At 44.0% G+C, this 26,724-nt stretch overlaps 1 protein-coding gene across 1 annotated transcript; it reads left to right on the top strand.

Annotated features, from left to right (window-relative positions):
• The first annotated feature begins 47 nt into the window (after positions 1-47).
• Positions 48-26,473, top strand: frs3 (fibroblast growth factor receptor substrate 3). The gene is made up of 7 exons (XM_030357611.1): positions 48-770; positions 16,252-16,373; positions 17,045-17,133; positions 17,604-17,790; positions 20,645-20,806; positions 20,905-21,020; positions 21,139-26,473. The coding sequence occupies exons 3-7, from the start codon at positions 17,068-17,070 to the stop codon at positions 22,498-22,500; spliced, it is 1,893 nt and encodes a 630-aa protein (XP_030213471.1). The 5' UTR covers positions 48-770; positions 16,252-16,373; positions 17,045-17,067; the 3' UTR covers positions 22,501-26,473.
• The last annotated feature ends 251 nt before the right edge of the window (positions 26,474-26,724 follow it).

Below are 26,724 nucleotides of genomic sequence, written 5' to 3'. Positions count from 1 at the left end.
AAAGGGTATTTGCATTATTCTATCATTCTCACAGCAGCTATTTGACTCCACATTTTGCCCAAAAGACACTTAGTTAGTTTCACTATTTAGTTAGGTTATCGTTGCATTTGTATACCCATCGGGATAAAGCTGTATGTAATCTAGGCCACTAGAAATTATCTTGCACTTTACCTTCCTCCAGTCCTCCAGTCCTCTAGCGGTCCCATCAGCCCCTCTCACCTACCTCGGGTCCTCCATAGTGATCTCGTCCTCCAGCGGTCCCATCAGCCCCTCTCACCCACTTCCAGTCCTCCATAGTGATTTCGTCCTCCAGCGGTCCCATCAGCCCCTCTTACCTACCTCCAGTCCTCCATAGTGATCTCGTCCTCCAGCGGTCCCATCAGCCCCTCTCACCTACCTCCAGTCCTCCATAGTGATCTCCTCCTCCAGCGGTCCCTTCAGCCTCTATCACTTACCTCCAGTCCTCCAGTGGGTCCATCATCCTCTCTCCCCTACCTCCAGTCCTCCAGCGTCCTTACCTTCTTGTCGCCCCCGAACCTCGTTGTCTGTGTGAACTTTCACCCCGCTTGTTGGGAAATGTCACATCAAGGCCCGTGCTGCGGTAGGGGGGCGCCAGGAGATGAAATATAAGCGTAATTCCGTCTCTACATCCCTAATTTGCGTTGGTTTTCCGCCAGTCCTACCCTATGCCATCAGCAGCAGCCGCGGTACCCGGGATCCGGCCGCAGCCTCACCTCGTCACGGGGATAACAACAATCTGGGCCGAACATGTGAGTAACAAACCATCGCTGTGTTTTCCGTCTCCAGCCTCTGTTACCCGTTCACCACTCATCGCATTCAGACCGCAATCAAACCACACAGATGTCACAGGATTGTGTTGAATATGTGTCCCATAGTTTAGCTTCTCCATAGCATGTAGCCGTGAGATATCTCACGCGCTTCGGGTTTTTCAACCGATTAAAGCTTAATTAAGCTGTCATTAGGGATCGGCGTCATCTGAGCTAATGGTGCTACGCTTGTGTTTTACAACCCAAAGAAAAGCCCTCAGTCGTCTCCCACCCTGATGAGGAGTACAGTGTGTTAATGTGTTACCTATGGTAGCCCTTAGCCTTCTGGCATTGATGGTGGCTGCTATGGTGTTATATATATACACACATGCATAGCTTCATGGTTGCTTTGGTGTTCTGGGGGTTGCTATGATGCTGTAGGTGGTTACCAGGATGTTGTAGGTGGTTGCTAGGATGTTCTGGGAGGTTGCTATGATGTTCTAGGTTGTCTTTGGTGCCCTGCTCCTACCAGGGGCTGACTCAAGCCCGGTCTACCAGGGGTTGACTCTAGCCCGGTCTACCAGGGCCTGACCTAAGCACGATCTACCAGGGGCAGACTCTAGCCTTGACTACCAGGGGCTGACTCTAACCTTGACCACCAGGGGCTGACTCTAACCCGGTCTACCAGGGGCTGACTCTAGCCCGTTCTACCAGAGGCTGACTCTAGCCTGGACTACCAGGGGCTGACTCCAGCCTGGACTGCCTTGGGCTGACTCTAGCCTTGTGTACCAGGGGCTGACTCTAGCCTGGTGTTGTTTGTTCTAGATGTGTCTCAGGAGCATATGGGAGTCTACAGCTGCACAATATATTGGTTCAGCATCGTCATCACAAGGATGTGCGATGTCAAGAGGCCAATGAACTAAAACACGTGCTGCTACAAAATTGTTTGGTACTTCATATGAAATGGGACTAGCTTGGTTCTCCTTGGACTAATCTAGATGGAAGCCCTGTCCTTCAGGCTTTTACAGTGCAGGCACTGCAAGTGAAAACATATTCCATGAAGAAAATGTATTTTTATCTGTATTTCTCACAATGAAAACCTGGTTTGTTTTAAAAATTATCTTCACATGCAGCCTGTGAACGACACGCTACTAATAAAAGTGAATACATGGCGTGTCCTCACAATAGTGAGCTGGTATCACAAACAGACTGAACACATTAGCATTGCTGCATTAGCATTGTTGCCACATTTAGGGGAGCCCTAAACGATCAGCTAGAGAGCAATGAAAAACTAAGCGATCTACACTGACATCTCAAATAAAGAATGAGAGTAGAAGTACTGATTAAACTGCTTTACTTCAGTGAAAGCTGAAAGTACAGGCTCTGAAATGTACTATGGTATAAAATTAAAAAGTAGCCCTCTTACATTTCTACCGGTTGTCTCTGGGCAAAGCTAACTGAACCTTATGTCTTATTAATATAATAAGAAGATTTTAAGTTAAACTATTCTAACTGCAAAAAAAAAACGTTAAACCTCGCTCCAATGTGCAAATCAGTTTTCAGTGTCAGTAACGGAACACAAAACATTATGATCAAAGCGAGAACACACTTCTGGTCTAATTAAGCCTTAAACTATTTTGTTAGAAATTCCTTCATCTCTACAGGACTACCAAATTCCATTTTTGTTTTGCAAAAGACAACGCATCCGTCAAGATTCGTTCTTGGAGCGGACAACTTACAACATTTCTCTTAAATAAGGCCATGGAGGGGGAATGTATTGTCGCTGCTATGAATCTGCTCCGTCTGAAATGTCTGCTTGTTAACTTTCATCCATCCTCACTCGCTACGCCACTAGTTCTCTCAGAGACGCCATTTCTCTTTGGTGAAAACCCCCTTTCGTCTCCATCCTTTCCATCATTTTCATCTTGCTACGTATGTCGTGTGTGATATGCACAACAGAAACAATAATTCCTCTCAAATGCACTAAAAATAAAGTAACAAGCCGGTTTTGGAAGTGTATGTAGTAGAAAGTACAAATATTATTTTTTAAATTGTAGCAAGTAAAAAGTTTAATAAATATTAAAAGACAGATACCTGAAAACTGTACTCAATTACAGTAACAAAGTGATAATTTTAATAGCGCCCCGTGGTCAAAGTGGTAGTTAACTATTTGGAGACTGCGCTTTCTTTAAGTGTACCAACTTCCACTACTCTGAATTGTTCACCTTCAGTATAGTTGAAGTTGACATCCATTATAAAAAAAGCATGGTAGGTGCCTGACAGTGTTTTTTTTTTATTTACGGGGGACATACTGTTTTGAGCAATCAACACACAACTTTTAATATTACACAAGGGGGATTGCCTTGATGGGCTGGGCCCTGGGCTACTCTGAAGCAGACTTGTGATTGATTGAATAATGGCTTCTCCTTTACGTAATCATACTCACATACTCACTCAGGCAATTTTTTGTTATATATTTAGACAGTGAAAAATCCCATTTGTGTGGGAATCGAAGGATGTCCGTTTGCTGGAAATTACCGGCTATCAGACCACTAGAATTTCAATTGGCCGCGAAATAACAATCTTGATGGCCACCTTGGTCGCTACATTTTTATTTGATTTATTAAATAAAGTAACACAACATGACAATATGAAATGCATAACAATTAAAATCATATTTCATGTTTCTTTCATGAGTATACATTGTACATTATACATTCAATTGTCATTGAATATGCATTAGTGGGTTGCTTACTGAATGCATAGACAAACTCTCAACAATCACACAAAGACCTTGGTTACAGTCATGGCGAACAGACAACACTAACGAAATTCTCAAAAATAACACTACCGATGACACAGTGAAGAGGATTCCTGTGAAGAAGAAAACGTTCAGGCAATTCTAGCAAAAGAAGACAAAAAAACTGATCTTCCAGGGACAGTGGCCTCAAATATACACATGGCTGAACTTTGTTTTTTAGAGATCCTTTTACATTGCAGTGTTTCCCATAGATTTTTTTGTAGCAGTAGTGCTGTGAATTGGTAACGTAGCAACGCTAGGTTACGGGGGGGGGGGGGGGGGGGGCATTTTTTCACATTTTCAAAATGTTGAAAAATAACCCTTTTAGATGGTTACTTCTGATGAGATTTATTTGTGAAAAATGTACGGATTGAGTTTCCAAGCTTCCAAATATGACATGACAACTAACAGAGTCAAGGTATCTGCTGAGACGAGATGATTGTGCAAATGTGCCTTGAACTTGGCACACTTTCTTTTTTATTTATTATTTATTTTTTTTGCTTTGGCGCTGACAATCCAGCAATGGCGCACCGCTGCTGGATTATAAAACATGGAGCTGAATTGGACTGTATAAGACAGGATTTCCGGTTTGTTTTCAGATGGCTCAGTGTAGCAGATTTCATAGATCAGAACGGGAGCATTTTTTTTACTGCGCGACGCAAAGCTAGCCGACAATAGCGTGCCCTGTCTAACTGGGGGGTTATGCAATATTTTTGTTAAACCCCAAAAACCATGCGTTAGGATTTTTTTTAAACATGAGTTTTTGCACATGCATGTATCCTAACACATGCGTAGCACCTGTATTACATATGCCAGCTCAATATATTTTTTGGCCGTTGAATTACAATCTCATCGGCTAAAAATAGCTAACGACTTTAAGAGTTTTGACGTTTAAATACTGGAAAACTATGAATTGTGTTAAAGTTTTGAGTCATCGTTAACGTTTGGATGTTGGGTAGTTGATTACGTTTTAATTATGAAGTATGAAGTAGGCATTTGGATGTTTGGGAAACATTTCTAATAATAAATACAATTGACAATTTCAGAGGAAGTTTAGCTGTGTAGTAGGGCTGCAACTAACGATTATTTTAATAATCGATTAATCGGTCGATTATTTTATCGATTAATCGATGAATCGGATAAAAAAAATAATTAATGAATTGCCGCATCTTTATTCAAAAACGGAACATTACTTCAAATACACAGTGCAGACTGAAGTGTAAAAACACCAGGTTATTGCTCCAATGTCCCGCAACTATTAAAAGTAATGTTAAATGACAAAAAAATAAGAAAACATAGCTGGGATAATACAAAAAAAAAACAGGCAATGTTTGATATATATATATATATATATATATATATATATATATATATATATATATATATATATATATATATATATATATATATATATATACAGTGTACAAGGGAAGTCCATGGTTAACCGGTCAACCGATAAGATCTTTAACCGGTAAATAATAACGGTTAAAAATAAATTAAATCATCTTAATTTCACTAAGATGACAGGAGATCGTTGCCATTTTCAAGACTCCTTGAAATATTACTTGTATTTTTGCTTTAATTGCTGATAAGATAAGATCATAGTTCAGGATAGGACGTTAAACAGGTCATAATTCCATCTTTACTATCTATTTTATATTGCCGGGAAAACAGGTTTTCGCCAAAATCTCAATTTTTTTTTTTTTTTTGCATTTGAACGCATCAATCATAATACTGAGCCGATCTGAACAGATCATATTTGACACTGTTTGCGACTTTTTTTTTTTAAGCTAACTAGCTGTCCTGCCGATTTTAACATGGATTTAAAAACTGGATTACTATTTTTAACTGACGGGACTTTCTACACCGTCCGGTTGTGTGATTGCTACCGCTGCTTTGAACTCCGAGCCCGTCTGCACACCGTCTGCAGCAGCAGCAGCAGCAGCTGACAGTTTTCGGTTGGACTAGAGGGATACAGACTTTTATATAGGTCTAGGTACACTTGACAGTGTGAGTGTAGAGACCTGCAAACTCCTCAGAGGAAAAAAGGTGACAGTGTCACAGGGGGATTTTTTTTTTGTTGTAATATACAAATGACACTACTCTAAGCGTGACTTAACAAAACTCTTTATCAAAAAACAATGTCAAAACATCCTTAAGGCTTATAAAAAATATTTTATTTACAACTGTCACCATTTTTTTTTTTGTCTCTTATTATTGGAGAGACAAAAAATAATTATTATTCTGTGAAGTTGATGAATTGTCACTTTTAGGTTTTCTACCCAGTTACCAAAAAAATAAACATTTGGAATACTATGCGCTGTGGCAAGCACATGGTTTGCATGTGTTACTTCGAAGGCAAAAAAAATCTAAAATACAAGAAAACACAAAAACCTACATTCAACCAGTGGGGTATGGCCCCTGACTCTCTGAGGTACCTCCAGGTACCACCTCCATGCCAGGGCGCCCTGAATTTATGTTTATTAACAGCTCCTCCACCGGGGTCAAGACAATTTGAGGGCCAGATCCAGTCTGCCGACTGTCGGCCTATTCACGATTTGCTTAAAAAAATGGCTAATTTAAATTTATACCAATATGATGGTGGCAAAAGCTTACCAGTTTTTATGTTTTTTATACTTCATTTCTATAGGCCTACTTGATCCGCTGACCGCTTGGAAGCCATCGGAGTACATATTTTTTTAGAAGAAAGGGGTTATGTGGTAGGATCTTTAAGAATGCTTAACTGGGATATTTATATATTCATGGCTCAAATATTAAGGATCATGCTTTTGAGGTGTAACTAACGCATTTACGCGGTCAGCGATCCGCTGCCAGGCTTTTGTTCTCCGGGTTGCAGAGGCTTTAGCGTTCCCTTTTCTTGTGATAATGTCCTTCTCCTCGTCATAGCTCTCCAGGAGAACCTGAAGTTCCATTTCATTGAAATAAGCGTCCCGTTTCGCCATTTCGAACAGGGTTTCCATGATCCATACATCACGTCTTTTTAGGTTTGGCGGTGACGCGCACAACCCTGTGTTAACCAACCGAGTTGATTGAACTAATGCATAACCGCTGCTGTGGAACCGAAAACTCTGGGTTAGTCGGCACAGGGTAAATCAACCTAGAGTTCAGCTTTAACTCAGTGTTTGGTAAACCTCCGTGCGTGGAACACCCCTCTGGACGAGGGTTTCGCAAGCTCTCATGCGTTGTTTGGCGCGCATCTGCGGTAGGCGACCGTCTCATCCGCAATTTCGCAATTCTGGACCCCCCCCCTCCCCCCAAAAACAAAACTCTCCGGTTCTACACGATTCACGTGAATGACCAAATTGACCAAGAAAACGGCGATTGTCGCCGAAAAGCGACAAGTTTGCAGCTCTGGTGTAGTACGGTCTACAGCTGACAGCTATGCGTACGCCTCCAAATGCTTCCGAACATCGCCGAAACTCCAACGGAAGTTAGGAGATGACGTATCTCTCCTCAGATGCCGGCAAAATTACCTTGATAAGTAACCTGTTTTCCGTCTTGTCATCGTTGCTATTAAATTAAAAATGTCTCTTTTTACTTAATTACTTACTTTACTATTTTACTCTTTTTAATGTCTCTTTTCGCCGCATTCTACGACGTCTTTCTGTTGGTGTCGGGTCAGCCATCTCTTCTTCGTTCGTTACTAGACTCCGGTTGCATTGTGGGATAGCGTAGTGAACTCCGTTGTTTACTGTGGCGGTAGTACGCATTCGGAAACGTTTTCCGTACTACACAATGCGTACTGAGCATTCGGACGCGCTATATTTGTGGCGTACTACAAAATGCATACTATATTTCAGTCAAGGATGAGTATTCAGATTCAGCCAAAGCTTGCTGTGGGCGTGCATGAATGAACCAACCTGTCGGCGGCAGGCTGTAAACAGTGCCGCGCCTACGAGTGACGTATTCATCGCGCGACACAACGAATCGATGACCAAATTCGTTGCCAACGCTTTCAGTAATCGATTTTTATCGATTCTATCGATTCGTTGTTGCAGCCCTACTGTGTAGCTTGCTGAAAAGAAGGGTTAGGGTTAGCTAATTGTGATCTACCTTTATGAGACCTATGGCCCAAGTTCCGAATGACTCATTATTTATTTTTTTCGCTGTTTGCAGCCTCCCTTTCAGTCAGCTTGTTAGGCCCTGAAGTGCTTGCAAATTCAAAATGATTTCAAATTTAGGAGTTAGCCAAAATTATCATTGTTGACCTATCTAAAATTTGCATTTTCTGGCTAAGAACTTTGTGAGCCCGGTGACTTTACTCAGAACCTTTTTGGCCATATTCCTGACATCCAATTTTTTTTCTAGGATGCATCCCAGGTAATTTACTGATGCTTTTGCACTGACCACAACTTTATTCAAATCGACCTTAAATTCAGATCATCGTTTCAATCTGTATTTTGAGCCGATCAAGATGGCCTCTGTCTTACCAAGATGTAGGGACAGCAGATTTTCAATCAGCCAGTTATTTACAGAAGCTAGCTCTGTGCTCGGTGTACTCTCTAGGGTGGATTGGTGTTTATGAGACATTAAAAGTGCTGAGTCATCAGCGTACAGAATAGGTCACATGATCAGGAGTCTAGCATATCATTAATATAAAATTGAAGGACGGTCCGAGAATGCTTCCTTGCGGAACGCCACATTTAACTTTGCTAGAGTCAGACAGCACTCCCTCTAGGGCTACCAATTGTCCTCCCTGACAGGTAAGACCTAAACCACCTACAGGTGGAGCTGTCTGCCCCCAGGGCCTCAAGTTTGGCAATTAATCTGCTATGATTTACCCTATTGATTGCCTTTTGAAGTTCAAGTAACACCATCCCGCAGAGATTTCATTCATATATATCCCTGCGTATAATGTCGGATAAATAGAGTAGGGCCTAAAAAAAAAAAAGTTTGGTTCCTGTTGGTTGTCAGTTGAGGTCATGGGTAGGTAGGGAATATATTTTATTTTTTAATTTTATTTTTTCCAGCGGAAGCGAATGATAGGTAGGTTGTTTTCATTTAAAAACGAGAAAATTCGCTCATCCTTGTACAGAATGAAGAGGTGCTGTACAAAAACGTAATTATAGTTTGCATCAATTAATATATTTTTTTTTTATAAAGCTCATAAAATAATTTGGGTCGCATATAAATTGACAGGGTCGGTCGGAAACCGGAACCAAACAAAAATATTTTAGGCCCAGGTATGATTCGGTAGAATGTTACTTCCTGAATCCGGATTGGAATTTAAACATGAAGTTGTTTTTATTCATGTATTCATTTAATTGCTCATTGACCACCTTTCAAAAAATGTTGAGACTGTGCATAAAATAGACCGGTCTGCAGTTACCAGGGTCGTGGCTGTTTCCATTTTTAAAAAGGAGAACTGCTTTGGCCCTCCTGAGGTCAATGGGGAAAACACCAGATTCAACAGACATGTTAAAAATATGTGAAAGGTTCAGGAACGGATGGCAAACTCAACGGGGTACTGGGGGAACGGTATATGACGGTATTTGTGTAAAATAAGTATCAAAGAAATGTGAAAGCTGAGTTGGGGATGAAATTCTTTAGCATGTGTGATATTGTCTAGCCCAGACGTTCTCAATCTGTGGTACGCGTACCACTGGTGGTACGCGAGCGCCCTCTAGTGGTACGCGGAGTATGAACGATTTTTTGAAGCAATTTTTTTAAGTTGAAGCAACCGTTAAAAAGAAAATGTGCATGTACCCATCATATGCAATGATCTTAAACCTGCATTGACTAACTGCTGTGACGACGAGTAGGGGAAGCAAAAATTTAGCAAAATCGTCCTGTGACGAGACGTTGAAGTCTGCCTTCAGAGGCCAGACATTTCTGGACTTTTGGATGCAGCGACGCAGCGAATATCCGGCGCTTTCAGACAAGGCTGTGCGCTTTCTCATTCCACCCGCGACCAGGCTTCTCTTGGTCGCAAATGGTCGCAAATAAGAGTGATGACTACTGTCATGTCATCGCTCTTATTTTATCCCAAAAAACGCAGCTGATCGGACGCATCACACGATTCGGAGGCATGCATCACAATTAAGGATTTTAAAAACTCATTCTTTTTTTTTTCAGAAATGCATTCGGAAGAGAAGGGAGACTAGCGTTGCTCACGGCAGAGGTGGAGCCATTAGGGGTGTGCCAAAATATCGATACTGCGACATATCGCGATATTTCGTCTTGCGGGACGTTATCGATATGCTGACGCCAAATATCGATATTCAAAGGTCCCATGACATGAAAATATGAGGTTTTCTAACATAAATATGAGTTCCCCTAGCCTGCCTATGGTCCCCCAATTGCTAAAACTTGCGTTTGGTGTAAAACGAGCACTAGCTGTTCTGCTCGCCTTTGAAAAAACGGAGGCTCAAGTGCGCTGATTTGGAATGTCTGTATTCTTGACGTCATCAGGAATCTCAGCTCCTCCCCTTACTCTGCCTGGCCCGCCCAGAGACGTTGGCCCGCCAATGAGACTCGACCGTGCGAGCGCCACGTGTGTGTGTTTGTGTGAATACACACACTGTAACGCAAGTGTTTCTTGTCGGTTCTTTGACGTGTCTTGTATTTCCACAACGAGACTGTTGTGGGGGTTATGTTATCTCAGCCATGGTTGAGAAGGAATTGGGAGAAAGGAACTTTGGCTTTGACTGGCTGAAGTACATGAACTGCGTCATGCCGCCGGTTGCCGCGAGGCACCATCGCCCGGCAGCGGGCAGCCGGCAGCCGGCAGCGCGCGGTTCAGTCGACTTCAGGTTGATGTGAAAGTGGAAGAACCAGAGACGTCGCAGAACCCGACAAAGTCGTTTGTGATTCATTATATCGTCTGGAGGCGCACACCGCTTTTGGCCGTGATAATATGTATTAAATGATATAGATTTCTATGTATTATATGATATTATTTAGATATAGAGCTCCAGGACTGTATCGCAAGTGTTGTACACTTCCTTGTTATTTGGATAACCGTTCTGTCGGACTCTGGTCTCTGGTATTTCTACAACGAGACTCGTATTGGGGGTTATCTCAGCCAAGGTTGAGAATGAATTGGGGGGAAGGAACTTTGGCTTTGACTCCCTCAAGAACATGAACTACGACATGGAGGAGAAAGGGATTGTTGGCGGCGAATGTCTCCAGCTTGAGACCCGCTGAGGGACCACCGCCGGAGGCGGAGGTGCCTAAGCGCTGCCCGGGAACAATCCCTTTCTCCTCCTTGTCGTGGTTCGGTCTACTTCACATTGATGAGGACGTTGAAGAACCAGGAACGTCGGAGAACCCAACGCGGTCGTTTGAGATTCATAATATCGGATCACACATCTTTTGGCGGATATAATATATATTATATAGATATCTATGTAGGCTATATGATAATATTTTGATATAGAGCTCCAGGACTCCCGTGTGTTCTAGAATATTTACAGAACACGGCTAAAGGCTGTGTGCGCCTCGCCATTGCGATACATCCACTGTAAACAGAGCGAATGAAACTAAGCAATGAAATGTTTTCTGCATTTACTTTGTTTTCTAATTTTCTGTTACTTTGCATAAAATGTTTTCGTAATAAATTCTGAATTTCTTCAGTGACACAGATATCGTGATGTATCGTGGGTGAAATTTCTTGCAATATATCGATAATCGCAGAATCGCTGTATCGTGATATTATCGTTATCGTGGGTAAAATATCGTGATAGTATCGTATCAATGCAGTCTGCCTGACAGAACAAATGTCACAAATACATAGGGGTATTCGGAACAATATCCCTAAAAGAGACACAATGTAAAGAAGCATCCGTTCTGGAGGTTGTTCGTGAAGCATCTAATCCAGTGGGAATTGCAGTTTATAATGTAGGTGGGCGGAATGATGAATATAGTCATTGTTGCATTATACATAAGTACCGCTTGTCGCCACACGAGTGCAGTGTCTACCCATTAATGAGCGCCGTCGAGTTTGATTGGCTGTCACGGCCAAACGGTTTTGAATTTGAGAAAGCGGTTTGATACATTTGTTCAGCTTGGTCGGAAGATCATATATGCCAAGTTCTATGAAGATTGGACATTGTAGTGTTCTCGTGCAGTGTGTTGTAACTCTGACTTAACACCGAGTTAAACCGTAGCCAATGAAGACAGAATCGTAGTAAGGTTGATCATTTACTGTCACAATTCCTCATTAACAGACGGTGAAAACTGCAAATAAAAGAATACAAAAATACTGAATGTACATTTGACTAAACAGCATGTTGTACATAGTTGTAAATAATAATATAAACTGTCTAACACTGTATGAAGACATTCTGATGCCAATTGCATTGATTTTAGTTTGTACACAATTGCTAACCAAAACGTTTTTAACAACACATCAAACATTATTTTTAACTAAATCCACTCTAATGTATTATCTTAAACATGTCTTGCATTGATTAAACAAACTTACGGCATTGCCTCTTAGATGCTTTCATGTGGATGCTAGCGGATTACAATCAGAAGATGCACATGTCTGTCATTCCTTCTACAGAGGTAAGATTTTTAACAGGAAATGACGTCACAGGAAGTGACTAAACCGGAAGTGACATAATCGCAAACCTAAAACGGCAAAATAATATGAATTTATACATTGGCTTATTTTAACTTTAAAGTAATTATTCACATCCTTTTTTACATATACATATTTAAGAAATCAATGTAAGAATATTAAATGAGTGCCAGGAGAGACAACACAGACATCATTGTGGAAATTTTCAACTGATTTTGACAACTTTCAACATGGCGGCCAAGTTCTGATGTTGCAATGAGAAATAATTCATAAGCTACATAAGGAGGTCTGGCAGTATCCTCAGACATTAAAAATAAGTTTGAAATGTACTCATGTGAAGAGAGAGAAGTTAAAACACGTCTTCATTAATTATAGCGCCCCTTATAGGTCAATGGTCACAAAATTCATTGAGTGTCCCCCTGATGATGTTATGGGTCTATGTACCAAGTTTGGTTATGATATGTCAAAGGGCTGCTGAGATATTGGCGTGTTTCCGGTTTGGCGGCTTCGCGGTTGAATATCATTGGCTGTCGCGGATATTTCTGCAAGAAATAATATACTAGCTATACGGGGAGGTCTGATAGTATCACTAGACATTGAAAATAAGTTTTAAATGTACTCATGTGAAGAGAGAGGAGTCAAAACACATCGACATTAATAACAGCACCCCCTAGAGGTCAAATCTCACCAGATTCATTCAGTGTAACCTTTATGGGGTCATGGGTCTATGTACCAAGGTTGGTTATGATATGTCAAAGGGCTGCTGAGATATGGGCTTACATCCGGTTTGGCGGCTTCGCCGCCAAATTTGATTGGCTTTAGCGGGCAAACGGTTTTGAATTTGACAAATCTATTCAATGTTTTTTTATCAAGCATGGCCAGAAGATCATGTGTGCCAAGTTTCGAGATGATTGGACAAGATTTATCATAGAAGTAGCATTTTGAAGGTTTTTGACCTAAACCAATATGGCGGAAATATACGTCATGGCGCAATGACGTCATAGGGTGTGTTGAACTGGGCTTGGTTCAAGGAATCCAATGATACCTGGTTTGTGAAAATTGGTCGAATAGGTCGAAAGTTATGAACATGAATGCATGTCCAAATTTGACCTGTTGGTGGCGCTAGAGCTGTTGGGCTAGCGACCTGAGATTGGGTTAATGGGCTAATGGGGCTGTCTTGAACCAGTGTGCCAAATTTCACAACTTTTCGCCAAGCGGTTCTATGGGCTGCCATAGACTCCCATGGCAGCGTAATAATAATAAGAACTCATACAAAAACAATAGGTTGTCTCGCAACGTAGTTGCTTGACACCCAAATATAGCTGCGAGCAGCAATGTGGGTGTCAAGCATAATGGGACTCGGTAGGCTAATTCTGCCGGATGGACGTAATCGGCCAGGGGGCTACATGACGACCGTCTCAGTAATCGGCAATACCGACAGCCGGTGGGATGAGCATTATGTGGGAAAATGACCCCACCTAGAGGTAAGGGCGCAGTACAGTCTGCCTGACAGAACAAATGTCACAAATACATAGGGGTTTTCGGAACAATATCTCTAAAAGAGACACAATGTAAACAAGCATCCGTTCTGGAGGTGGTTCGTGAAGCATCTAATCCAGTGGGAATTGCAGTTTATACTGTAGGTGGGCGGAATGGTAAATATAGTCATTGTTGCATTATACATTAAGTACCGCATGTCGCCACACGAGTGCAGTGTCTACCCATTAATGAGCGCCACACGAGTGCAGTGTCTACCCATTAATGAGCGCCGTCAAGTTTGATTGGCTGTCACGGCCAAACGGTTTTGAATTTGAGAAAGCTGTTTAATTCATTTGTTCAGCTTGGTCGGAAGATCATATATGCCAAGTTTCATGAAGATTGGACATAATATGTGGCCTGTGGAAATTTACAACTGATTTTGACAACTTTCAACATGGCGGCCAAGTTCTGATGTTGCAATGAGAAATAATTTTAAAACTATATAAGGAGGTCTGGCAGTATCCTCAGACATTAAAAATAAGTTTGAAATGTACTCATGTGAAGAGAGAGGAGTTAAAACACGTCTTCATTAATTATAGCGCCCCCTAGAGGTCAATGGTCACCAAATTCATTTAGTGTCCCCAAGATGATGTTATGGGTCTATGTAACACGTTTGGTTATGATATGTCAAAGGGATGCTGAGATATTGGCGTGTTTCCGGTTTGGCGGATTCGCGGTTGAATATCATTGGCTGTCGCGGATATTTCTGCAAGAAATAATATACTAGCTATACGGGGAGGTCTAATAGTATCACTAGACATTGAAAATAAGTTTTAAATGTACTCATGTGAAGAGAAAGGAGTCAAAACACATCGACATTAATAACAGCGCCACCTAGCGGTCAAAGGTCACCAAATTCATCCAGTGTAACCTTTATGGGGTCATGGGTCTATGTACCAAGGTTGGTTATGATATGTCCAAGGGCTGCTGAGATATGGGCTTACATCCGGTTTGGCGGCTTTGCCGCCAAATTTGATTGGCTCTAGCGGGCAAACGGTTTTGAAGTTGAAAGGTCTATCAGATGTTTTGCATCAAGCATGGCGAGAAGATCATGTGTGCCAAGTTTCGAGATGATTGGACAAGATTTGTGATAGAAGTAGCTCTTTGAAGGTTTTTGACATAAACCAAGATGGCGGACATATACGTCATGGCGCAATGACGTCATGGGGTGTGTTGAACTGGGCTTGGTTCAAGGAATCCAATGATACCTGGTATGTGAAAATTGGTCTTATAGGTCGAAAGTTATGAACATGAATGCATGCCCAACTTTGACCTGTTGGTGGTGCTAGAGCTGTTGGGCTAGCGACCTGAGATTGGCTTAATGGGCTAATGGGGCTGTCCTGAACAAGTGTGCCAAATTTCACAACTTTTCGCCAAGCGGTTCTATGGGCTGCCATTGACTCCAATGGCAGCATAATAATAATAAGAATTCGTACAATAACAATAGGTTGTCTCGCAACATAGTTGCTTGACACCCAATTCATACAAAAACAATAGGTTGTCTCGCAACTTTGTTGCTTGACACCCAATAATATGGGGTGGGCCAGGCCTGATACAGTCCATTTCAAGGTTCTTTGTTTTATGCTGTTGATAACGAGGGATGAGCTTGGCTTCGTTCCCGTGACACGTGGACAAGGTTTCATGACCCTGGGCAAAAGATGTCTGGCGATACACTCCTGGCTGCTCGCACCACCATCATCCACTTTTGGTGATGATTGTAATCCCACTTTTAGATCAGTGAACCAACTTGTGCGGAAAGATAGGTGGTCTAAGTTTCATGAAGTTTCATGAAGTTGAAGAGGATAGGATATATGCAAATGCGTGTTCAAAGTATTCAATCAATCGCTGTAGAACTCGCATTGTCCTTTTTGGATGAACTTTGACCACCTAATATTGACCTGTCTTTCTTTATACCACATCTGGGGAAGCTAACTCTAAATCAACCCTGTCTTTAGTACCGGACAACCACTTAAATATTTAAGATCATAGCCTTTTCCATATTCATTGGCTATTAGTGACGTTGTTGTACCATAGATGGTAATGGATTAAGGGATAAAGGATTTTTCCCTTATTTATCTATATATTTTTAATTATTTTACTTAATTTAAATTTTTAATTCTATCTAAGAAAGTTATAGGTTATTGAGACACATTTGTTCACAATGATATGCTTGTTCAAAGTTTGGTTGCATTGTGGGACGATTGCCTCAGAGCCACTATTTGGCCACCCAGTGTACTTCTTTAGCCAGTCTCTGCTATTCATGACGTTCATAAACACCTGACCTAACAAATGGCCTGTTAGGTTAGGCGTATAATACTTAATTTTAGAGCGTATCATTGATTATAATATAAATGCCTTGTGAGTCATACCAGCATTTGACATAGATTTAAATGCCATTTATAGAGGCATATAAGGAGTCTGTCTGTGCGTACAGAATGTGGATGTAAAAGCATTCTCATTCTAATCTGAAGAAATTTAAAATAAAATGTTGATAAACCATGAAGTACTCCATTGTATATATTATCTGTTAGATTTGTCCATGTTAAGATATGTTGACAATTACTTTGCTTTGGGTAACAAAGTTAATCTCCACGTTTCAGGAGGAGGAAAATGGTGCTGCCCTTGGAGATGTCGATCCAACCAAGCGGTCTGCTGTTTACAACGAGGCCGAGCAGAGGATCCTGGGACTGAGTACTGAACCCCTTCCCATGGCCTTGACCCCGTAAGACCCGCTCCTCCGCAGGGTCTCTGGCCTTCTGCAGGGACAATAGGGACAACTAGAGATGTTCACATACCATTTTCTTCCTTCCCGGTACCGATTCCTGAACTGGCCATTGGCCGTTACTGAGTATATACCGATACAGCATCTGGCAATGTAACTACTGATATAACTTATTGAAGGGTGCTCTGATGAGGACAGCAATGTATAGTCGTATAGTCAGCAATATAGACCCACTGTGGACAATATTTTTTTTTAGATTTTTTTCTTTAGATAATTAACATTTATAATCTACAATTATAATGCATTTGTTATCTCGTAGTTAAGCGTGAGCATCCATGTTTTTCCGATTTGGTAGCTTGAACGAATTTCGGTCGGAGATGAAGCGATTCCCATCGCGTATTCCCATTCTAAGTATCGGTGAGCGTACTCACCGATACTCAATACTGCATTTTAGGCGGTTTTGGTGGAATTCCGATACTGGTATTGGTATCGCAACAACTCTAGGGAGAGGTCATTTTATTTTACTGCTGCCATTTTGGCCAGGCCTTGCTCGAAGAAGAGGTCATTTGATCTCAAGCAATTCTTACCTGGTAAAATAAAGGTTAATAATAATAATAATTGCTGCGTCGAACGTATGATGCAGGGCTGACGGGTGTGTATGTGTGACCCAGGTTTCAGATGGCCTGCTGAAGCTATGGGGAGCTGTTGGAGCTGTCTATACAGAGACCCTCTCCGAGACATCCACCTCACCAAGTTCAAGGTGCCTCATCCACATTCATTCGTGTAGTTGCTGTGGGATATAAGGATATGATATTAGCGTGAGGAAATTATTTTGTCATAGATGTATGGGATTATATTCTGAATTGTTGCTTTGATTCATATTGACAGACATTAGTCCATAAACACATAAACACTCAGCTAGCCGACCACATATTAAGTGTCACTGGTACATGCTCTTTGTCAATTTGTGTTTCTACAATTCTACATCGATAGGGGTGTTTATTAATATGAATGCTGCCACTGAGGGATACATAACCTGATTTATCTAAATCAACAAACAACAGACAAACATTCACAATCATTGCAATTTCTCCAGATAGCAAATGTTATGTGCTATATCATTTTTCATTAAGTTTATTATAAGATCTTCAGAAAGGCTTAAATGAATAGCCATGCCAATCTCTCGTCAATCATGTGGGCTTGTCCGAACGGCTGTGTGGTGATTGACAGGTGACCAATGTAGATGATGAGGGGAACGAACTGGGTTCTGGCACAATGGAGCTCACGCAGACGGAGCTCATCCTCCACACGCGCAAGAGGGACGCCATCCGGTGGCCCTACCTCTGCCTGCGCCGCTACGGCTACGACTCCAACCTGTTCTCCTTCGAGAGTGGACGGCGCTGTCAGACCGGCCAGGGTGAGGACCTCTGCTGCTTTCAGTCTGCTACACTACTGACTAGTACTGTGAACCCCATGCTGCACTACTGACTAGTACTGTGAACCCCATGCTGCACTACTGACTAGTACTGTGAACCCCATGCTGCACTACTGACTAGTACTGTGAACCCCATGCTGCACTACTGACTAGTACTGTGAACCCCATGCTGCACTACTGACTAGTACTGTGAACCCCATGCTACACTACTGACTAGTACTGTGAACCCCATGCTGAACTACTGACTAGTACTGTGAACTAGGGCTGGGCGATTTTTAGTCACACATAGTCAGTTAACTGTCTTCTCCCATGGGTTACACACTACTGACTAGTGCTGTGAACCCCACACATAGTCAGTTAACTGTCTTCTCCCATGGGTTACACACTACTGACTAGTGCTGTGAACCCCACACATCTCAGAGTCTATTAACTGTCTTCTCCTGTGGCTTAGTTGGAAGTAATTGTTCAATTATATACTCTCTTTAACCTGCGGTTAAAGAGAGTGATCATTGTAATGCGAATGTCCATATGACGTTTTGTTCACAAGGCGCTCGGTGACCCCTTGGTGCCTATCTATTATCAACATTTCACTGTTTGTACCACGCTTATCGACCTTGATGGGGGACTGAGACGGGTTGACTCGCAGCTATACCACAAGCTGCCTTCTGAGACGGCCGAGGGGAGCAGGGGCCTCCCTATCAGCAGCTGGCCTCAAGGACGTCTCCCCGCTTGAACACTGGGTGGTGCCCGCTGTGAGGGGTGCACCGCAGTGCTCCACCTCTGGATGCTTTAACACTGGGTGGTGCCCGCTGTGAGGGGCGCAAGGCAGTGCTCCACCTCTGGATGCTTGAACACTGGGTGGTGCCCGCTGTGAGGGGCGCAAGGCAGTGCTCCACCTCTGGATGCTTGAACACTGGGTGGTGCCCGCTGTGAGGGGCGCACCGCAGGGCTCCACCTCTGGATGCTTGTCATGTTGTGTGGCCTCTCTACACAGACTACTTTTCTTTTATGCTGTCTTTACCCTTTATCACAATGAACTCTAGGTTTATTCTGGGTTGCGTCGTCAATACAGTTTGTAGAATTACCACTACATTATGCAAAACGAACAACTTTTAGAAGAGTCTGTAGCAGGTTCACAGAGCGAATGGACACCGGGGTTGCTTTGAAGCACAAGCAAGTCTTTTATTTTCATGAATTGAAGACAGTCCAGAAATCATAAACCCGCCGCCGCGGTCACAAGGAGCGTTCCAAGAGACTCTCGCAATGGTAGTCCCGAGCCCCAACCACAGCGAGATATACCATTATCCAATGCGGAAGTGACAAACATTGCAGTAGCACCGGATGGCCACTACGAGGTGATACCAAAAGGGAGCAATTCTTCGTTGACTCGCATGTTAAACAGGCCGTTTTCAGTCTTATTAAACCTATAAGGTTTAATATAGGTTGGTCCAAAAAACCATAGGTTGGTCCAAAAAACCATAGGTTGGTCCAAAAAAACATTCTAGTCAGTATGTTTAGTTCATATCTCCATGACAACACTGAGGGGGTGAATTTTTTTATTTTATTTATTGGAGTTTAAAATGTATGAATAATTAGGGGCGCAGCCTCTTGAGTGACAGCTAGCCGCTGAAGCTCACCTCACCTAATGTTGCTAATTCGGTGTACGTCACCTAGATGGGTGTATCTCCCGCCCCCCATCAATGGGGGGCGAGAGATCAATGCCCTTTTTTGGTTAAAGGAAATGAGGCGGAATCAAACTATGACGAGTCAAACTAAGATGGCGACGTGCATAAACCAAGTGAATTGGATGCAGTTGGAATAACTGAGGTCTGCAAGGATGCTGCATCCATTTTATATACTATCTATGGTTAGTCCATGTGCTCCAGTCCTTCGTCCCTGCGCCCGATCCTTCTCTCTACAAGAGAAAGCAGGCACATAAATACACACAATACACACTCCCTGATTGGTCTGATTGCGAGCAGGTGCCCGCAATCAGACCCAATCCACCAAGCAGATCCGTGTGCTCCCAACATGCACATACTCCCCCTGCAGGCCAGACGCCGTACGTCCCCCCACAGTCTCCAACCAGGGGAGTTGATTCGCATCAATGATGAACCACGTGGGACGGTTGTTTATTCTGGTCGCCAAGCAACCACACCTTCAGCTCCATCCTTTGCTGTTTGCCACAGAGGATGGATCAATGTTGATGTTCTTTAGGCATGACTAATACATAGATTAACACATACCCTGGTAATTACATTGTAAGAATCAAAATACAGATATCCTTCCACCAGTCCAGTATGTAGACCCAACCTCCATAATACCAGTAAGTAAATGGTAAAAACTGATCGCAATTCTGTTAATCTGCATTGATTTAATGTAGTCCTCATCATGTAATGTGCTTTAATGACGTCCTCATGTTTTGTATTAATTCTGCTTTAATGAGGACCTCATTTGTTGTATTAATGCTGCTTCAATGAGGTCCTCATGTACTCTGTGTGTCATGTGTATTTGTATTAACGCTGTCTTTAATGAGGTCCTCATGTACTCTGTGTGTCATGTGTATTTGTATTAACGCTGTCTTTAATGAGGTCTTCATGTACTCTGTGTGTCATGTGTATTTGTATTAACGCTGTCTTTAATGAGGTCTTCATGTACTCTGTGTGTCATGTGTATTTGTATTAACGCTGTCTTTAATGAGGTCCTCATGTACTCTGTGTGTCATGTGTATTTGTATTAACGCTGTCTTTAATGAGGTCCTCATGTACTCTGTGTGTCATGTGTATTTGTATTAACGCTGTCTTTAATGAGGTCCTCCTATATATTGTTTCTCCAGGTATCTTTGCCTTCAAGTGTTCCCGGGCGGAGGAGATCTTCAACCTGCTCCAGGAGCTCATGCAGTGCAACAGCATCAACGTGGTGGAGGAGTCCATGATGATGACCCGCAGCGGCCACACCCCGGATATGGACATGCCGCGCACGCCCCAGACCCCCAACAGTACGCAGCCCACCCACAGGGACATCCAGGGGAATGGGTTAACAGTATAGTGCACGGTGCACGCTGTGTGTACTCAATGTACGTTCCTATTCCAACAGCTCCAGCATTTCCCATCCAGGGTTTTCCCAACGGGTACCCTGGCTATCCAATCAGAGGGGACTCCTCCCAGCCCTCCATGACTGAGGACCATGGCCTCATGGCCATGGAAGACCAGGTAGGAGACTCGCTGACTGCTCCCTGCAGGTGGAACCCCCGCTCCCTCCCTCCCTCCCTCCCTACCCTCACACCCCCTGCCCCCCCCCTGTGTGTCCCCCTTGTGTGTCCCCCTGCAGACCCACACCTACGTCAACACGGTCAGCATGGAGGGCGACCTGTCCATGCGGCACTGCGTGCACGCCCTCCCCGAGGCCCGGCCCAGCCCCTTCCCCGAGGCGGCGCGGGGAGCCATGCCGGTGGGGGGCCCGGGTGCGGCGCGGGGAGCCATGCCGGCGGGGGGCCAGGGCGCGGCGCGGGGGGCCATGCCGACGGGGGGCCAGGGCGCGGCGCAGCGCTGCCGTCCCCTGGAGGAGCACGTCAACCCCCAGGTGTTCCTGCAGCCGTCGGCCCAGGAGGTCACCTTCATGCTGGGCCCCACACCCGCGCAGCGCCACCTGCTGGAGCGGGAGAGGCACGGCCTCAGCACCCACAGCCTGCAGCCTGCAGAGGGCGCCACCGGCTCGGAGACGGAGGGCGAGGAGCCCCCCGTGCACGTCTGCAACTCCCACTCGTACCACCACTTCCACCACCTCATGCACCGCCACCCGGCCCACGAGCCTCCGCAGGACGGCTGCAAGAGCAGCCAGCTGACCTACGAGAACATCAAGTCGCTGCGAGGCGCGGGCAAGCAGCGGCTCAGCCCCAGCAGCGTGTCCCAGTCGCTGGCCTCCAGCAGCAGCAGCAGCACGGGGGATAGCCACTCGCACTCGCTGCTCCACGGCCACGGGCCGGCCTCGCTGCCCCCGCAGGGCTACCCCCTGGAGAGGGGCGGGGGGCACCGCCGCACGGCACTGCTCAACTACGAGAACCTGCCCTCGCTGCCCCCGGTGTGGGAGTACAGCGCCCTGCAGCGGGACGAGGAGCAGGAGGAGGAGGAGGACGAGGAGGAGTACGAGGAGGAGGAGGAGGAGGAGGACTTTGACGAGTACGAGTTCTCCGAGGGGCCCGCCACGCCCAACGGGTACCACCAGGAGGCCCGGGGCGTGCACCGGGACGCCCTGCAGAACTACGTCAACACGGAGCAGGTGCAGCCGTCCCGGCTGCGGCACGGCTGCCCGCCGCACGCCCAGCCCTGCCCGGCGGAGCGCGGCGGGGGGCACATCTTTAACTTTGAGTTCCGCCGGCGCTCGGGTGCGGGCGGGGCGGGCTGCGAGCACGGCCACATGCCCCCGTCGCGGCAGCTCAACTACATCCAGGTGGACCTGGAGGGGCAGCCGCCCTGCCTGGCCCTCGGGGGTGGAGGGGGGGCTCTGCCCCAGCCACAGCACCAGCGCCAGCCCCACCCGAAGTGTGGGCAGCAGGCCCCGCGGCACAGCGAGTTCTACGCCGAGATCGACATCAAGAAGACGGCGGCCATGTCTAACCTGCAGAAAGCTCTTCCCCGGGACGACGGGACGTCCAGAAAGACTCGACACAACAGCACAGACCTGCCTCTGTAGACAACGGGGAGACCCAACAGACAAGGGAAGGAGACGAGGAAAGCTGCTTAGGGAACCAAGGAAACGGAAAGGAGAGCTGATCCTCATGTTAGCACACTGGACCCTCCACTTTCATCCATTCACCAGACTTCTGACTAAAGACCAGGTTCCTCTTTCGCTCTCTCGACATAAGGCCTTGATAACTTGATCTTAGTACCCTGGAGTGAAGGTGAGCATATGAAGGTGGTCAAAGGTCAAGGTATTTTGCCCAAACCGTTATTTTTCAGGCTTTTAGAAACAAAGAGAGAAGAAAACGACAGCATAACCCCCCCCCCCCTTTTATTCTGCCCGTAGCGTCCATGTAATAACCTGGCCTCTGTGTTCTGCCAAATGGGAGGGCCAGAGAGGAATGTGTGGGGGCTCTTCCCCCCAGTGCCCCCCCCCTGTAGGTCCTATGTACGGTTGACGCTTCAGATATGAGGTCCTGTCTTTTATTTATTCACCATAAACAATCCACTCTGGACTACCGCGGTGCGAAGGACTTGGGCGTTCACTGGAGCGCCAGGAGGCTGGGGGCGTTTAGATGCACGGGGCCAAAACCTTTCACGGTATTCTTTCGTCAGCATTGTAGATAGTGCATCGTTTTAATGTTTGATGAAGACGTCGGCGACCTCGACTTGGTGTTCAGCGATGACCTCACATGAAATGTGCAGATTTTAATGAATTCTCACAATGGGAATGTTTATTTAAAGGTTTGGTAAGACATAGGCATATATATAGCTATGTATATATAGCTATATATTTATGCAAATATATATATATATATATATATATCTAGATATATATCTCTAGATATATATATGATATTGATATATCATTTATTTTCATATTTATTTATTTCATTCCTTATTTATGAATTAATGTATTTGTTTCTTCATGTAGTCCGCTAGTCTCCAATAACTTTAGTTTTGTTTAGAATGTGAGAACCAGCGATTATAATCCAGTTGGTAATATGGAACCAAAGTGTCACCATCATCATTATCACTGAATATTGGTGTATAACTGTTATAACTGTGCTTGATTATGTTTAAAAACAGAACTATTAACATTTAAAGTGCCAAAACATAATTGCTAACTGTATGTGGAGTAAAAAAAATGTGTTCCATTAGAATCTTTAAAAAGCGTAGGATAATAAGATTTTTTTGTGATAATTTGAATGTTCCAGGAGGACAGAATACAAAACGGAACATTGTTTTTCAGGCCATGTAGAAACAAACAAACAAAAACAAAAAAAACATCAACAGGTCACATCTCATTTCGCGCTGACCTCCGGACCCCAAGGTAAGACTGCTCCTAAACGGTACTGCCGCCGTCGGCTCACGGCGGCTACAAGGGGTTCTGCTGCTATGCTGCTGAGGGGGGATCACAAGTGCGAGCGGCTGGCCTCATCGGGGACGTGTGGCGGAGCAGACACAGAACACGGCCTGCTTTCCTCTGGCCCCAGTAGAGCCGTGTGTGTGTTTGGGATCCTCGTGTCTTGGCTGTAGAAAGGCCCTGAGGGCGTCGACTCTGGTTCTGTTGTGCTGCGAGGGCCCCTGGGTCTCACATGGAGCCCTGTCTCACACACGGAGCCCTGTCTCACACATAGCCCTGTCTCACACACGGAGCCCCGTCTTGAGCACCAGGGCCCCGAGTCAAGGCAGCACAGGAGCGCGGCTAAACCCTCGTTCTGATTGGTTAGGGTTGAATCGCCATCATCCACGTGGAGAAAGAAACGTGTCGTTATGAGAGACTGCCAGCATATTATTTTTCGGCAGAGCTATTTTACTTGTGTGACTGGTATACAAGTAAATGAAAACATGTTAACGTTCTGCAGGTAAAGATGGTGAAGGAAGAGGTTCGTTAAGACTTACTGCAAGCATTCCATACATGTTTATTTAAATCCAAACATTATCTGTTTACATGATCGGTTGGAGTATCATTAGGCTTTTTATTTTATTTTTATATATTTTATATCCATCATTTACTTGAGATGTAGTCATTCCAGCCACTGGTGTCAATTTAACTAGTTGAACTAGTTGAACTAGGGCCTTAAAGGATGAAATGGTTCGAGTGAGAATCTCCTGTCGATAAGGTCATCCAATAAGTTTAGAAGAGAGGTTTACTAAAGGGCTTGCCGTGTCTAAACTCTAACTCATCGTGCCTTTCACAGTTCAAATAACATGTCATCACTTTTTAATTTATTTAAGAAAAGACGATGGAAGGAACATATGTTTGCATTTGGTGACCGTTTGCAACGTTGGTGTCATTGAACAGGATTAGCTTATTATCCACAAACTACCGGGTCATTAATTAATTTATTTATGTTCAAGTAGTCTGTCGTTTATAAAATCTGCTCGAAGTGCAAAAAGAAATCAAGTTCGAGAGCAATTAACATCATGATCAATGTATGCAAATAATTCTTTCATCTTTATAAGGCCCACTTGGTTTCCATGCATTAGTTACCTATAATGTAATAATTTCCAGTGGCACAATGAGGGAACCATACATTTAGAAATCATGCTAATAATCATGTCTAAATTCTCAACTGTAGCTCAAAATGTCAAGGGGACTGAAGTGGTCCTTCATTCCTCCTCCCTGTTTCTGTGTTGTGTGTACCAACTGCCAGTGGCTGTTACACATGTACCAGTCTTTATTCATCTCACCAACGTGCAGAGCCTGTCCGTCATTACTTTTGTGTACAACTTGTTTACATGAGTACAGGTTGAGAAGGCCAATGTTTTGTAACCAGGAGATAGGAGGGAGATGTGCCAAACGTCCGTGGAGCACAGCTCAGGACAGATCTTTAGGTAGGGGTTGGAGAGGCTGAGACCGGTCCCTCACGTCTGGTCTGAGCGCACAGCTGGGGGTCTGCCAAGCTCAGTGTTTATAATGAGGTCTGGTCCTGATTTATGAAGAAAACACGTGTATGTCCCTGATGAGCCCTATATATTCATACGCATTAAAGGTCTACTAGTGCTCTCCTTTAATGGGACCACAAATGTCTATTTTTTTTAATTTAGTTTCACATGTCATGCTATAGAAAAGAGCCTTACAGAGGGGGCCCTGTTCCTATCTGGCCCTCATCCCCCATCACATGAACAGGGCAGTGAGCTGCCCCTCCTGTTGTGATTCTGTGTATTCCTTGGGTTCTCCAGCACATCACTACACTGAGTGATAGGGGGTGGCTGATGATGGGTGTTTCAGACCGTGGCAGCATTGAGTACAATTTTCTGTATATTAACAAAAAGCATAATCATTTCAAAAGAGTAAACAAAGCATTCCCATAACACCTTTGATTATTGGTTATTAAACTGTGACGAGCAAATCAGTAGTGGGCTTAATTTTGCTCAGCTATATTTATTGATTTGCCCAACAGAAAACAGCAATAGGGTTAACATTCAATGGGAATGCAGACTTTCAGTGTGCAATCAAATGTATTTAATGTCAGGTTTGTTTCTATGTAGCGTCTTTGATTTACGTTCAATGAATCTCCTAAGAAAGGCACTTTCGTGCACCAACAACCTAGACCACAAAGTATCCAAACATATATTTTGATTATCTGCATATAGTTTAATGATTTGGTTGAAAACGTGTAAAGGTGTCTGCAGCCGAGCGAACCGCCTAGACCAAATTACTTTCTAAATAGAAATGATTTTTTCCTGCTTTTGCTTAAACCCAAAATCAATAATGTTCCTAATTTCCGAATGACTTTATACAGTTGAATACTACCTTTGTTAAAGCATGCACTTGGTGTCTGCCTGTGTGTAACCAGTTTCAATGATTTCATGTACAGAGAGCATGGTCCTTGTTAGTATAAAACCTTTTGAGCTGTAAATACAAGCATTGTCACGTCCTGTTGTGTTGCTATGTATTGTTTATGGCTATTGGATTATTATTGTATCAAAAGAGGAATCTCACAAATAAAGCAGAACTTTTATTGTTTCTACTTTCATCTGTGTCGGAAGTCTAAGTGTATACGTTAAGTGAACAGGCCTTTACCAATGCATGTGGCTGTACGACTACACATGGAGGTGCACATTGGACAGCATCACAGGTCTAACCATTGTGCGGAAGCGTGTTGCACCTGACCCCAGGACGCTTTACTACCAATACTTCTCTCTGAGAAACCCGAGACACTCCCATTTCTTGTTTGAAGGGGATTTTTTTAGTCGGAAGCCATCCGCTCTCGAGATCAAGTTATAA

The sequence above is a fragment of the Gadus morhua genome, chromosome 1 (genome assembly GCF_902167405.1).
Source record: "Gadus morhua chromosome 1, gadMor3.0, whole genome shotgun sequence".
In the NCBI taxonomy this organism is placed as follows: domain Eukaryota; kingdom Metazoa; phylum Chordata; class Actinopteri; order Gadiformes; family Gadidae; genus Gadus; species Gadus morhua.
The sequence above is the reverse complement of the archived record's forward strand: the minus strand, read 5'-3'. Positions and strand labels throughout refer to the sequence as shown.